The sequence below is a fragment of the Rutidosis leptorrhynchoides genome, chromosome 3 (assembly GCF_046630445.1).
Source record: "Rutidosis leptorrhynchoides isolate AG116_Rl617_1_P2 chromosome 3, CSIRO_AGI_Rlap_v1, whole genome shotgun sequence".
NCBI lineage: Eukaryota > Viridiplantae > Streptophyta > Magnoliopsida > Asterales > Asteraceae > Rutidosis > Rutidosis leptorrhynchoides.
Window position 1 is genome coordinate 138,718,599 of NC_092335.1, and position 14,754 is coordinate 138,733,352.

The 14,754-nt window shown below is 39.7% G+C and overlaps 1 protein-coding gene across 1 annotated transcript; it reads right to left on the reverse strand.

The window, feature by feature from the left end:
• Nucleotides 1–393: 393 nt before the first annotated feature.
• On the reverse strand, nucleotides 394–2,052 carry LOC139896854 (heavy metal-associated isoprenylated plant protein 37-like). Its single transcript, XM_071879497.1, has 3 exons — nucleotides 1,986–2,052; nucleotides 1,816–1,891; nucleotides 394–1,250 (listed from the first exon to the last, which is right to left on the reverse strand). The coding sequence occupies exons 1-3, from the start codon at nucleotides 2,022–2,024 to the stop codon at nucleotides 394–396; spliced, it is 972 nt and encodes a 323-aa protein (XP_071735598.1). The 5' UTR covers nucleotides 2,025–2,052.
• Nucleotides 2,053–14,754: the final 12,702 nt, after the last annotated feature.

Below are 14,754 nucleotides of genomic sequence, written 5' to 3' on the forward strand. Positions count from 1 at the left end.
ATTCTCACGATAGTTGTAAGAATACACTATGTCTTGACATGTATTCTTGCGATAGTTGTAAGAATACACTATGTCATGACATGTATTCTCGCGATAGTTGTAAGACATGCAGCATAAAACGATAATAGCTTAATAGTCGACGACGACGACATGTTAGTATATTGATTGCGGTTTAAGTGAATTGGTGACCATAAAAAATGTGTCAACACTTAAACCACTCTCTTTAAGACATAAAATCTAAAACTTCATGCCAATTTAAACACAAATTTTAAGGATCAACCATTAAACTAGTCATTTCAACATGGTTAACAAAAGATCCATCAAGAGCATCTTCAATTACATAAAAACAAACTTCTACAACAAAAAAGACCTAAACTTTTTCCACTTTTGCCCTCACATAATTGAACAACTGCTTGTGTTCTCATCATTCAACATGTTGGCATCACCACCATTGTTACTAGGATAGTAGTACCCATGATGTGGCTCATTGTAAGGGTAAGAGTAAGGGGCAGGATTGTAATTGTAGTAGTAGTATCCAGTGCTTGGTGGCATGATAGGAGACCTCTGATACATTGCTTGCCTGTTTTGCAGGTTCATCATCATTGATGCAGCAGCAGCAGCAGCAGCAGAATGTGGGTTGTACTCTTGTGCCTGCTGGTTGTACCCTAACCCATTCATGTTCATCAGCATTTGTGGACCACCAGTAGCCATTTCAAACCCACCAAGATTATTACCACCACCACCACTTCCACCATTACCAAGGCTGTTCATTAATGAACTAAAGTCATTTACTTTTTTGCCCTCATTCAAATTCTCAACCTCAGTTTTTTCCCCTTCTGCATTTTGACTTTTTTTCCCATTGGGTTGACTTTTATTTTTGGGAGTATTAGCAGGATTTGCAGCTGCTTCTTGTTGTTTCTGTTTCATAAACCCTAATTGGTTTACTTTTCCTCTGAGAAACTTCAAATCTTCATCATCTTCAAAAGGATCATCATTTTGCTGTTTTTTCAAGGATTCCAGGCCTTTGATGAAATTTTCAGTCTGGGTCTTGTTTTTCTTGTCTTCTTTCTTGCAAGAACCCTTCTGATTTTGCTGATTTTGACTTTGACTTTGGTTATTGTTTGACTTGTTTGACCAAATTTCAGCATGTTTACCAGCTTTCACAAGCTTCTTTATCAAAGTTGCTGAGGCTACACTTCCTGAAACAGTCACCTTCTGTTGCTCTGCATCTATGCTCACTTGATAAACACCTGCATAATTTACAATTATCACTACAATAACTAGTACTTTGTGCATCAAAACTGATACATCACAAACACAATGAATATTTGCATTGCTTTGTTACCATAACAAGTTAATTGCTTAAAAGATAATGATAGCAATTTAGCAATTGTACTCCGTATTTCTTTTCCTACAACTGACAATCCAAGAAAAATTGCAAACATGACTTGCACATCATGCATTAAGATATGTACATTATTAGTGAAATCATAAAAGCAGCCTATCTTTGCATAAATACTTGCGATCTTTATCAACATCCCATTTCACTATCTACATGAAAATTTGAGAACTGTAGCACAAGATACATCTAGTTCACAGAACATATATGCTCCACTACTCGTACATTATGTACAAAAAGTTGTACATATCTCTGAATGTACAAATTCTAGCAATGAAAATTGGTTTGACAATGCAATAATTTGCAACAGCAGCATATTTTTGCATAAAGTTTTAAACTTTATGAAACCCCATATTATAATTTGCTAACTTACTACTGAAAACACAAACCCCAAAAGAAATAATTAGAAATATCACCTTCAATTCTTTGAAGAATTTTCTTGACTTTGTGCTTGCAACCATCACAGTGCAGGTTGACTCTCAGAGTACAAGTCTATGTGTCAAAATCAAAAAAATAAAAATAATAATTAACAGTTAGCATGAAGTACCATTAATCAAGAATGTTAATGATGAAATGAAAACAAGACCTGGATCTTGAGAAGCTTAAAATCTTCATCTTTAGCCATTTCTTGAGTAGTGCTTTGGATACTACACCCCTTTACAGAATAGCAGAAAGAAAGATGCAAGAAAGCTAATGTAGTGTAGTAGTGTGACTGAAGTGAGGGGTAAAAATGACAATTTATAAAGAAAAGGGTGATGATATGTACACAACTAATTTTTACAAATACACAACCAAACATGTTTTACATTATTGTACAGTACAACACTGTAAAGTATGTTTGGTTGTGTATGTGTAAAAATTGGTTGTGTACATATCACTCCGCGAAAAAGGAAGATACTAGATTTATGAAATAACAAATTTCAAGCTTTCCTTGGTAGTGAAAGGAAAAAGAGAATTTAATTTGTCAAATACCAAAAGAGTTCCTTTTTCTCTACTTCTTGAGCTATGAACTACTCAAAAGTACTTTAAAAGAATCAAAATGGAGGCACTTGTGATTTTTTTTAAGTTAAATACATTTTCCAAAGCTAAATTGTGTGAGCATTGATTTATTAATTTTTTTGTCTAATGTCTTCTAAGGTATTGGAATCCGCTAGTTTTTGTTAAGTTATTAGGATAATAATATAGAATAGAATGGGGCAATAAAGTTTGTAAATTAAATATTATTAAATAAATAAATAATTGATGATTTTTTTTTAAATAAAAAAATAATTATTAAATAAATAAATAATTGATGATTGATCAACGTTCAAATGTAGCATTGTGGTCAAAAATGAGGAACAATTATAGAGTACGTGTATTTTAGTTGTCTACAATTTGATGGTATTGTCCGTTGTGCATATGTGATGATATAAGACGTGAGTTTTGTAATCTACGGAGTAATAAAAAAAGAATATATTCGAAATAAAAGAGTGGTGATAAGACCATATATAACCCTGCCTGTGACGTCACAGGCAGATTGTCCACTTTTTGGCCAAAAAGTGCAATCTGCCTCTGACGTGGCAGTGTCAACCTCTGACACCAAACACCAAAATAACCCTGACGCCCCTCCAGTGTCAAATAGGTCCCACCAGTTTTATTTTTTCTTTTTATTTTTTATTTTATTATGCATACAAATTATATTACATATAATTAAAAAACATATAAAAATTAACCATTACATAAAAAATTAACCATTACATAAAATTTAACCATTACATAAATTATTGAGTTTGATGTGTTAAAAATGATAGGTTTTGATGGGTTTATATAGAAAAGAATATAAATAATTCAAATAAAAAAACAAAACAAAACAAAACAAAAATCATTTGAATGAAAGTGTTAAAATGAGAGAAAAAATTGAGTTTGATGTGTTAAAAATGATAGGTTTTGATGGTTATATATAAAAGAAAATAAATAATTTAAATAAATAAAAAAAACAAAAACAAAAAAAAATATTTGAATGAAAGTGTTAAAATGAGAGAAAATATTGAGTTTGATGGGTTAAAAATGATAGGTTTTGATGTGTTTATATAGAAAAGAATATAAATAATTTAAATAAAAAAAACAAAAACAAAATTAAAATCATTAAAATACGTGGACCAATCAGAAATCCTGACGCATTTTTTTTCGTGAAAAAGTTGACTGACGCCCCTCCCGCGTCAGCCGTAACGCCCCACTAGGGGCGTCAGGGGGCGTCACCCACTGCCAGCGCGTCTGACAGGACCCCTCTGACGCCGCGTTAAAAATGGTCTAATGATTAATTTGAAGAAAATAAAAGGTGATGTTAACTTAACGTACGAAAAACAAAAAGCGTCTGGGTCACATCATGCAAGAAGGAAAGTAGTCCTACTCTACCTACATCCTCCCACAAGAAACCATTAATACGTCCCAAACAAAATAATAATGAATGTAATTTCTTCACGAAAAATACAATAACAATATCCAAATGTTCGAGAAAATAAATAAAGTAGTACTACGTATATAGTATTACGGAGTATATGATAGGTATAGCATACGAGAAAATAATATATAAATAGTCATGTTCAGTTGCACAAGAAGTCGATTCTTTTTCCAGGATAATTAAGGATGATGTTCCAAATAACTAGATTTCAACTGTTTCAAGATAATAAATCAACTTATGATATGAATTGAAGACTGTAAATTAAAAGATTGGTCTTCTCTCTTTTCATCAAAGGAAGAAGTAAAAAACACATCTTTGGATTGAACAAATTAAGAATATTCCCACCGACAAGGGCCGCCGCCACTATTCCCACCGCCGCTGGAAACAAGTCCCGCAGGCTTCAGGTTAGCTGATCGACCCGATCTTCTATTTCAATTTAAACAAAGGTTATGGGTAAGAGCTCGGCAGGAAACAAAAAGAAAAAAGCGAATCAAACCCAACCTAGGGTTTTGCGGAGTCGTACAATAGGTGGTGATGATCCAAGCGATACGAGTGAAAACGATGATGCTACATCTAAAAGGAATATAGGGAACCCTACGCCGTTTGATCTTAATATGGATTCAAGCGATGGTCATCCGGAACCTCAAGGTAACCCTAACATGGATGATCAGGTTAAGGAGGATGGGATACATGTGCACGATCAGTCAGACTACGATGCTGTCAGTGTCAATTCTGTTGATACCTCGATCAATGAGGATGATGGTCGTAAATCTCAAGAAAAGCCAAAAGTGACTGAAAAGGACTCTGGTACGCAGAAGGACATGGAACAAGGGAATAAGCCGAAGCAGGTATCATATGTTAATGCTTTGAATGGTGCTTCGAATAAACGTAAAGTTCACTTTCGTCTAATGGAGACTGGAATTGAGGCAGATGACGATGCAGATGTTGAACTGCCTATTTCATCAGTGCGTGAAGCTTCGGCTAGGTATAGCAATACTCTGTATGGCTATTTTATTGGTAAAAGAGTTGCCTACCCTGTAGTCAAGAACTATGTTCTGAATGTTTGGAAGAAGTATGGCGTTGACAAGATAATGATGAATTCTCAAGGTTTCTTCTTCTTTAAATTTGATTCAGAAAAAGGGTTGAATGAGGTTTTGGAGAATGGTCCTTGGATGATAAGGACTATTCCGATTATTTTGAATCGTTGGTCCCCAGATATCTCACTTACTAAGGAGAATTTGGTTAAAGTGCCTGTATGGGTGAAGATCCACGACATTCCTCTCGCTGGGTTCACGGAGGATGGGCTGAGCGTAATTGCATCAAAAATTGGTAGACCGATGATGTTGGATTCTTTTACGAGCACTATGTGTATGGAAGCTTGGGGTAGACCGAATTACGCGCGTGCTATGGTGGAGGTGTCTTCTGAATCTGATCTTAAGGAAACCTTGAAAGTAGCCACCCCAAGTTTAAAGGGTAAAGACCGTACAATTGATATTGTAAGGGTTGAGTACGAGTGGAAACCTCCACGTTGTTCGGGATGTAATGTTTTCGGTCACAAGGACTCGCAGTGTCCCAAGAATGTTCCTGTTGTGGCGGCTAAAAACAAAGTAGATGAGGAAGGATTTCAAACTGTGGGAAAGAAGCAAGCTAAGCCTGTTGTTGTTAACACAAAGCAAAAGGAAGGTTTTAATGTTGGTAAGCCTAAACCGAAGATGGTATATAGACCAAAGGTGTCTGCTTCTGCTGGTAAAACGGTTAACGGTGGTGGTGGGCAGAGTGGGCCTAATACAGAGGCTCGATCGAGTAGAAATATCCCTAGGAGCAATAAATACAGCTTGTTGGATGATCTGGACGATGGATTAACGAGTATGGATCCTAATGCTGAAGATCATATTTCGTTAAAAGGTGATAGCGATGTAGAAGATGACTTAAATGAAACCTCTGCTTATATGGCGAGTAAAAATCCTGAGGGGGCAAGCACTCCCGGTTTGAGGGGTACTCATGATTAGCGTCGCTTCTTGGAATATAAGGGGATTGAACCGCGTCCCCAAGCAAAACGAGGTTCAAGATATTGTGCAAGGTAACCATCTGTGTATGTGCGGTGTTCTAGAATCGCACGTGGCTTCTAAGAAACTCAACTCCGTTTGTAATTTTGTTTTCCCTAAGTGGCAGTGGATGTCTAATAGTAGTGTTTGCCACGGGGGCACTCGTATTATTCTTGGTTGGGATCCGGCTATTGTTACGGTTATGGTTCTTGCTATGACGGATCAATGCATTCACTGCCAAGTCGCAAATAATAGTGACAATACTCAGATGTTTGTGTCGTTTGTTTATGCGCATAATAGCTATATTAAAAGACGGTCTCTTTGGTCGGATCTGGAAACTCATTACAGCTACGTTGGTCATATGCCTTGGGTAATGCTCGGAGACTTCAATGTTTCGCTGTCTTTGGATGACTCTTCCACAGGCACTTCTAAAGTTTCTATTGCTATGCGAGAGTTCAAGGAGTGTGTAGACAATATTGGTATGATGGATGTGAATGCTACAGGGCTTCAATTCACTTGGAATCAACGCCCTAATTCCACGTCTGGGGTCCTGAAGAAGATTGATAGAATTATGGCGAACGATGTGTTTTTGGGCAGATTCATCAATTCTTATGCCGTCTTTCAACCATATCGCATCTCAGATCATTGCCCGGCCGTGTTAAAAATTCCAGCTCATGTCGTCAACAGGGTAAAACCTTTTAAATTTTGTAATTTTATTACGGGTCATGAGCAATACAAGGAAGTTGTCAAGGAGGGTTGGAATACAAATGTGGAGGGTTATAAAATGTTCCAGGTGGTTAAAAAACTCCGTGGGTTGAAAAAACCGCTCCGTAAGTTAGCTTGGCGTAAAGGTAATCTTCATGAGCGTGTTTTGAAGCTTCGTAGCGACCTGGAGTCGGCTCAGAAAGAGCTAGATAAAAATCCGGATTCGATTCAGTGTAGACTCAACGAAGCTACTGTTTTAGCAGACTACACTGATTCCCTTTTGGAAGAAGAAAAGTTGCTTAAACAAAAGTCGAAAATTGAGTGGTTAAAAGTTGGAGATTCGAACTCTCGGTACTTTCACCAAGTAGTTAAAGGCCGTGCGCATCGGAGTCGTATTCAAGCTGTTGAAGCGGATGGGTCGATGGTTGAAGGTAATGCAGTTGCTGCTGTTTTTGTTAAACATTACGAATGCTTTCTTGGAATAGCAGAAAATACGAATAATATCACTCAACCAGAAGCATTATTTCAAAGTTTTGTTCAAACAAATAAGGCTCTGTCAATGATAAGTGAGGTCTCGGTTCAAGAAGTTAAGGATGCAATGTTTTCTATTGGGACGAATAAGTCCCCGGGACCGGATGGATATAATGCGGAATTCTTCAAGTCGGCTTGGGACGTGATTGGTGCTGATGTAACTGCGGCCATCATTGATTTTTTCACAAACGGGAAATTGCTGACTGAAATAAATCATACAGTTATCGCTCTCCTTCCAAAAGTTCATACTCCGAGCAAAGTTACTGATTATAGGCCGATTTCTTGCTGCAACGTGCTCTATAAGTGCATTAGTAAAATCATTACTAATCGTATCAAGGACAGTCTTGATGATATAGTGAGCATTAATCAGTCTGCTTTTATTCCTGAAAGGCGTATTTCGGATAACACTCTTCTTACTCAGGAAATTATGAAAAATTATCATCTTCAGAATGGTACGGCGAGATGTGCTTTCAAGGTCGATATTCAGAAAGCGTACGATACTGTTGACTGGGATTTCTTGAAGACTATTCTTACTTGGTTCGGGTTTCCTAATGTGATGGTTGGGTGGATTATGAGTTGTGTTTCTTCCACTTCGTTTTCTATAAACGTGAACGGTGAGCTTCATGGTTACTTTAAAGGGAAACGGGGTCTGAGACAAGGTGACCCAATGTCTCCATACCTTTACACGCTTGTGATGGAGGTGTTGACTCTTATGCTTAATCGGAGGGTCAGAGACGCTGCCGGGTTTAGATATCATCCGTTGTGTAAGAAGCTTGATATTGTTAACGTATGTTTTGCTGATGATTTATTTCTCTTTTGCCATGCGGATACTGCGTCTGTTCGGGTTATTGCCGATGCTTTGGATGAGTTTAAACTTTGTTCAGGTTTAGTCCCAAGTATGGCCAAGAGCACGGCTTTCTTTGCCAACGTTCCTAATCATGTCAAGGAAGCCATTCTCTCTATTCTCCCATTCGAGGAAGGGAAACTTCCTGTCAGGTACCTGGGTGTTCCGTTGGTGTCATCGAGCTTGTTACATAGTGATTGCAAGCCTTTAGTGGAAAGGGTGAAAAGTAGGATCGAAGATTGGAAAAATAAACACTTGTCTTTTGCTGGTCGAGTTCAGCTAATTATGTCGGTCCTAACCTCCATGCAGGTGTATTGGCAATCCGTCTTTATAATTCCGACTGCTATTATTAATGATATTGAGGCGTTGATGCGCGGATTTCTTTGGTGTCAAGGCCCAATGAAACGCGGAAAAGCCAAAGTGAAATGGTCCACTGTTTGCTTAACTAAGGAGGAAGGCGGTTTGGGAATTAAGAGACTTAAGGACTGGAACTTGGCTCTTATGACTACTCACATTTGGCGCTTGCTCCAGAATAAACACTCCCTTTGGGTTAAGTGGATTCATGCGTACAGGTTAATGGGTCGCAGTTTCTGGGATGTTTCTGCTGTGGCTAATGCGAGTGTTGGCTGGAGAAAGATCCTTTCAATCAGAGCAAATGTTAGACATAACTTTATCTACCAGGTTGGGGATGGAACAAATATTTTTGCCTGGCATGACGGATGGTGCGATTTCAGTCCATTATCTACTGTCATCACTAGCCGTATGATTCATCAAGCAGGTTTCTCTATTAATACTAAGGTGAATGAACTCATGGGTGAGTCTGAGTGGAGGTGGCCTTCTGAATGGCTTGACCGTTTTCCACTTCTTAATCAGATTAATTTTCCTGCTTCTTCAAATACTTTCGATAGGCTTCGCTGGAGGGATTATACGGGCTGTCTTCAAGATTTCTCGGTCAGGGCTGCTTGGCATTGTCTTCGTAGTTCTGCTGCTAAAGTCGAATGGTTTTCGGTTGTCTGGTTCGCTCACTGTGTTCCAAGGCATGCGTTTATAGTGTGGCTTCTAATGGGAGAAAATCTTAAAACTCAAGACAAGCTTAAAGCTTGGGATACTCGCGCTAATTCAGGTGCCATGGTTTGTTCGTTGTGTAAGTTGATGCCCGATTCTCATGATCATTTATTTTTTGAATGCTCGTATTCTTCGAAAGTTTGGTCTTATGTCATGCCGTTTGTTATGTTGCCTGTGGGGAATGGGTGGAAAGGCTTCGTCCAGCAGATCAATCCTACCGCTAATTCGAAATCGGCTAAGGTGATCGTCTCTAAGCTCTTGTTTGCCGCTTCAGTGTACTTTATATGGCAAGAAAGAAATTGTAGACTTTTTAAGAAGCAAGTTCGATCGTGTGAGAAGTTGTTTGAGCTTATCTTTTCAACGGTAAGACTTAAAATTATGTCTCTAAAATGGAAGAATACGGGGCAAGCTCGTCTAATGAAAGACACTTGGAAGGTGCCGTAATGGGTCGTGTTTTCGTTTGTTGGCTGCATCGATTTAGGCTGCTTTTTTGATGTAGTGTGTTTGTTTGGTCGTTTCTTGTGGCTCGTTGGCTTGTGAGGCATGTCTCAAAGCCGTTTTTTGTTCTGCATTGTAACGTTTTTCATTCATTAATTCATTCTTCACCGGGTATTTATTACCCTTTACCAAAAAAAGAAGTCGATTCTAGCGAACAATGTCTCGTGTGGTCAATTTCAAAGTCAGTCGAGAAGTAGCCGTATAAAAAGCAAGGTTTATGCAGGTAGTGAGTCGGGTTTTGATGGTTCAAGAACTTGGGTGAGGCCGGTGAGTGTTGTGACCCTGATCCATAATTTGGAATTTCCGTCTCTTCTCGATCAAGTAAAGTTATTAGATTTTTTAAAGTGGATGATAAATTCCTTAAGCCGATTGGTAAGAATAAGAAAGTCAGTGTCGAATTGGAGAGACTTCAAAAATGTATGAACAACTTATTTGGAAAGTCCGACTCGTGGGATACTTATGTTAGGAAGAGGGGATCGCCTGGACGTTGTGAGATATAAATTTGAGAGAAAAACAACTCTATTACTCACAAGAATAGATTTACAGAGTATTACAAAACTCTTACAAAAAAACTCTCAAACTCACACACACTCTCTAGGTTGTGATTACACTTCTCTGAGTGATTTAGGATGATTTACAACTGAGGTTTGCACCTCTATTTATAGTAAAAATTCTATGGCGGTGGAATGGTGTGAACGGAGAAGGTTGGCGGCCGTCATCGTCATCAACTTTGCTACCTCCATATGAGTTGTCAAGGTTGCCTACTTTGAATATCTAGAAGGTGGGCTTCTAGATTGTAGGCTGGAAATCTTCAATTCTCCCCCTCCAGCCGAATCCACAAACATTCCAGTTATGTCTCTGCATAACTCCAACTTCTCTCGAGTCACCACCTTTGTTAACATATCCGCAGAATTCTCCTTTGTATGGATCTTCACTAGTCTCAACAGTTGTCGATCAATTACCTCGCGTATCCAATGATAGCGAATATCAATATGTTTTGTACGAGAATGGTACATGGAGTTCTTGCTCAAATCTATAGCACTTTGACTGTCACAATATACCTTGTACTCCTTTTGCTTGATTCCAAATTCTTGAAGAAAACGCTTTAACCACAACATTTCTTTTCCAGCTTCTGCGGCAGCAATATACTCTGCTTCAGTTGTGGATAATGCAGCACACCTCTGTAGTCTTGACTGCCATGAAACAGCTCCCCTGCAAAAGTGTAAATGAATCCTGAAGTAGATTTCCTACTATCAGGATCTCCGGCCATATCCGCATCTGTATAGCCTTCCAAGATTGGATCAGTTCTCCCGTAACAAAGACATAGATTCTTTGTACCTTTAAGATATCTGAGAATCCATTTTACCGCCTCCCAATGCTCTTTCCCTGGGTTCGAGAGAAAACGACTCACCGTTCCCACTGCATGAGCAATATCGGGCCTTGTACACACCATCGCATACATCAAACTTCCAACTGCTGAAGAATATGGTACTGAAGACATCTCCCCGATCTCTTCCTTGGATGAGGGACAAGAACTCTTGCTTAACTTGAAATGGTTAGCTAATGGAATGCTAACAGGTTTGGCATTGTTCATATTGAAACGTGAAAGCACTCGTTCAATATACTTCTCCTGAGATAGCCATAACCTTTTATTCTTCCTATCTCGGGTTATCTGCATTCCCAAAATCTGTTGAGCCTGTCCTAAGTCTTTCATGTCAAAAGACTTAGAGAGTTCCTTCTTCAGCTGGTTGATCTTCGTTACGTCTTTCCCTACGATCAAAATATCGTCTACATAAAGTAGAAGAGCAACGAAATCTCCTTCAGAAAACTTCTGAATGTAGACACATTCATCTGCTGCAGTTTTCTTGTACCCGTGACTCACCATGCACGAGTCAAACTTCTTGTACCACTGCCTAGGTGCCTGCTTCAAACCGTACAAACTTTTCTTCAGCCTGCATACGAGGTTATCTCCTGAAACCTCAAAACCTTCTGGCTGCTCCATGTAAATTTCTTCATGTAAATCTCCATGAAGAAAAGCTGTCTTTACATCCATCTGTTCAAGCTCCAAGTTCATACTTGCGACCAATCCAAGTATGACTCTAATTGAAGTCATCTTGACTACTGGTGAAAATATCTCGTCAAAATCAATCCATTTCTTCTGTTGGAATCCTTTGACTACAAGTCGTGCTTTGTATTTCACCACTTTTCCACTACCATCCTTTTTCAGCTTGAACACCCATTTATTTTTCAGTGCCTTCTTCCCGCGTGGAAGTTCTACAATCTCATAAGTTTGATTTTTCTGCAGAGAATCCATCTCATCCTGCATTGCGAGCAACCATTTTTCTTTATCCTTATGAGTTACTGCTTCATGAAAACTCTCCGGTTCTCCATCTTCAGTAAGTAGAAGGTACTCGGATTCTGGATATCTACTCGATGGAATCCGACCTCGTTCAGATCTACGAACTTCTGTAACATTCTGAGGAGATCCACCATCATCTTGACCTTGTGATGGTTCTGGAACGTCTGGCAGATGGGGTTGTGGCTCCCCCTGCTCGGCACCGTCATTTTCCTCATTATCTTCTACTTCTGGAATTTCTTCCTGCACTGAAAATTCATTTCTCATGAATGATTCCGTTGTTGCCTCTGGCACCTGAGCAGCAACATTTGTCTTCTGAGATATTGTGGGCTTTTCAATATATTCTATTGTCTGGCTTTCATGGAACACTACGTCCCTACTTCTGATCACCTTTTTCTCCTTTGGATCCCATAATCTGTATCCAAATTCTTCATCTCCATAGCCTATGAATATGCATGGAGTGGTCCTTGCATCCAGCTTCTGCCTGAGCTCCTTGGATACATGTGCGTACGCCAAACATCCAAATACTCTTAAGTGAGAGTATGATGGATCCTTTCCAGACCAAAGTTTCTCCGGAACTTCAAAATTCAGTGGTACTGATGGAGATCGGTTGATCAAATAACAAGCGGCTCTGACTGCTTCTCCCCAGAATGGATTTGGCAGCTTAGCCATACTGAGCATGCTCCGAACACGTTCCATGATTGTTCGGTTCATTCTTTCTGCTATACCATTATGTTGAGGGGTACGTGGGACCGTCTTCTCATGTCGGATGCCATTTGATCTGCAATAGGCATCGAACTGCCTGGAAGAGTATTCACCGCCGTTGTCGGATCGAAGACACTTTAACTTCTTTCCTGTCTCACGTTCTACCATGATATGGAACTGTTTGAAGTAATCGAACACCTGGTCCTTCGTCCGTAAGAAATATACCCACACCTTTCGAGAAGTATCATCGATAAACGTCAGAAAGTATCGATTGCCGCCAATTGATTCAACCTCCAAGGGACCGCAAACATCAGAGTGTACCAGACTGAGTAACTCTGAATTTTTCGTTGAAGAGGAATTAAACGAGACTCTATGCTGCTTACCAAACAGACAATGATTGCAAGGATCTAGTGCAGCATCCTTGTCTACATTGATAAGCTCCTTCTTTATTAGGGTAGAGTGGTAGACAACCCTTTCTCACTCATGTGACCGAGTCTCTGGTGCTATAAATTTTGTGAAGCCTCCTTTTCTGCAACATTAATACTGTCTGTGCAGATCTTCACATGAGTCTTGTAAAGTGTGCCACAAATGTGTCCCCGAGCGAATATCATAGCGCCTCTTGACAATTTCCATGTGCCTCTATTGAAATGACTATCATAGCCCTGTTTATCGAGAGCTACTCCGGAAAGTAAATTCAGCCGAAGATCTGGCACATGGCGGACATCCTTCAAAGTGATTGTGCTCCCGGAACTTGTGTTTATCTTGACATCACCAATTCCGACAATCTCAGCGGAACTGGAATTTCCCATCTTCACAGCTCCAAAGTCTCCAGCTTTGTATGTTGTGAAGTATTCCTTGTATGGAGTCACGTGGTAGGAAGCTGCAGTATCTACCACCCATTCTGTGTCTTCTCGTGAGACGTGAAGGCATGTCTCATCATGGGTTGAACAATAAGCTACATCACCTGTGATAGCAACTAATGTTTCTCCACCCTTATTCTTCGGCTGTGAACTGCTTTGACCTTGTTCCTCTTTTAATCTATAGCAGTTCTTCTTCATATGTCCCTTTAATCCACAATGATGACATTTATATGTTGGTTTTCTGCCATCAGCTGACCTGCCCCTGCTCTTACTTCTGCCTCTCCATTTATTTTTGCTACTCATTCGCTGTCTCCCCCGATTCTCTGTGACAAAGGCATGGGTCTGATCTGTGCCCATGTCTTTTCTCCTTGCCTCTTCACTGAATAGGGCATCCTTGACCATTGACACGGTAAGTTTGCCATTCGGGGCTGAGTTGCTGAGTGTTACTACCAGCGTTTCCCAACTATCGGGAAGGGAACTAAGTAGCAGTAGCGCCTGAACTTCATCGCCAAGCGGTATCTCTACAGACGATAACTGGTTGACCAAGTTCTGGAACTCACTGGTATGCTCGGCAACTGAAGTTCCACTTTTGAGCTTCATGTTGACTAAACGCCTCATCAGCAGGGCTTTATTCCGAGCAGTCTTGGCCTGGTACATGTCCTCCAACTTTTTCCAGAGGACATATGCGTCTGTTTCTTGTGCAACATGGTGGAAGACACTATGATCAATCCATTGACGGATCTGACCAATAGTTTTTCGGTTTGATTTCTTCCACTCTTTCTCTTTGGCAGAATCAGGGTTTATACCCTTCAATTCAATAGGATCGAACAAATCTTTACAGCTGAGGAGATCTTCCATCCGAGGTTTCCACAGCGTGTAGTTTGTGGCTGTGAGCATAATCATAGCTCCGGAAGATGATGTTGACTCTTCTGTGGACATTATCACCTTACAAATAATTTTTCAACACAAACGGGGTTGAATTGTAGAAAACAGAGATCACCGTTGTGTCCGGAACAGTTGAAAATGGTGGAATAGACACTTCGCGGCTTAAATACCACTTACGGGGCAAAATTATAATTTGTTATAAACTTTAGGGACCAAAAAAATGAAATTCTGAAAATTTCAGGGACCAAATTGTAAAATTTCAGAAATGCTACAGTACCGCTACAGTACAGCTACAGTGACTTGCTACAGTGACTTGCTACAGTGCTGCCGGCTGCTACAGTGAATTGCTACAGTGATCGTCTTCTCCGGCAAAATTCCGGCACCGGTCGTCTTCTCCGGCGAGATTCCGGCGAGTTGACCA

Excerpts from the sequence above, each read along its gene's own strand:
- LOC139896854 (XM_071879497.1), bottom strand. The coding sequence starts at position 2,024 with ATGGCTAAAGATGAAGATTTTAAGCTTCTCAAGATCCAG. Across the intron at positions 1,892-1,985 it reads TTAAGCTTCTCAAGATCCAG|ACTTGTACTCTGAGAGTCAA; the intron begins GTCTTGTTTTCA and ends TTTGACACATAG. Across the intron at positions 1,251-1,815 it reads AATTCTTCAAAGAATTGAAG|GTGTTTATCAAGTGAGCATA; the intron begins GTGATATTTCTA and ends TAAATTATGCAG.